This window comes from Penaeus monodon, chromosome 34, assembly GCF_015228065.2.
Source record: "Penaeus monodon isolate SGIC_2016 chromosome 34, NSTDA_Pmon_1, whole genome shotgun sequence".
NCBI classification, from domain to species: Eukaryota; Metazoa; Arthropoda; class Malacostraca; order Decapoda; family Penaeidae; genus Penaeus; species Penaeus monodon.
In genome coordinates, this window is record NC_051419.1 from 6,907,725 (window position 1) to 6,908,225 (window position 501).

The 501-nt window shown below is 37.1% G+C and overlaps 1 protein-coding gene across 3 annotated transcripts in view; it reads right to left on the reverse strand.

Moving 5' to 3' along the window:
• Positions 1-501, reverse strand: part of LOC119594556 (furin-like protease 1) — a gene marked incomplete at its 5' end in the record, with an annotated part of 24,037 nt that overhangs the window by 4,109 nt on the left and 19,427 nt on the right. Inside the window, 1 exon segment of one of the 3 annotated variants that reach the window (XM_037943587.1) lies at positions 93-128. In XM_037943587.1, the coding sequence (XP_037799515.1) occupies positions 93-128 (36 nt within the window). 3 annotated transcript variants of the gene reach the window in all.

A 501-nucleotide genomic window follows, 5' to 3' on the forward strand; every position in this document is an offset into this window, starting at 1 on the left:
GATTTCAAAAGGCTTAGAACTGTGGAAACGAAGTCAATCTGAAGACAATATGCAAAAGAAAACTTAGCTCTGCTCTGCTACAAGTAACTTACGGAGGAGAATCTCCCTCTTCTTCTTAGTACCCACGTCTGTATCAATTAGAAAAGGTTGCGAACATTCTGAAACATGCAGAAATCTCATACAGAGTTAACCATCCCTGGATAATATGCTGCTGCTCTGAGTCAATGATAGTATGTACATATAAGTATTTTAGTTTCAGCACAGAACCTCATGCATGCCTACGTTAAGACCCATTTAGAATCCTCGATCAGTTGGCATTAATCCTCAGCCCCTTTTTTATCCTCTTCTCTTGATTTTAAGTTAAGAGTCTGTACTACTTGTGTCTAGCTGTTAAGGGATGGTAAACCTGCTGTATACCTACTTTAAGTATATATTTCTCAATTAAAAGAAAAACAATGTTCATATCAAATAAATGTTGTGTCATGCAAATTCATGCCTGGC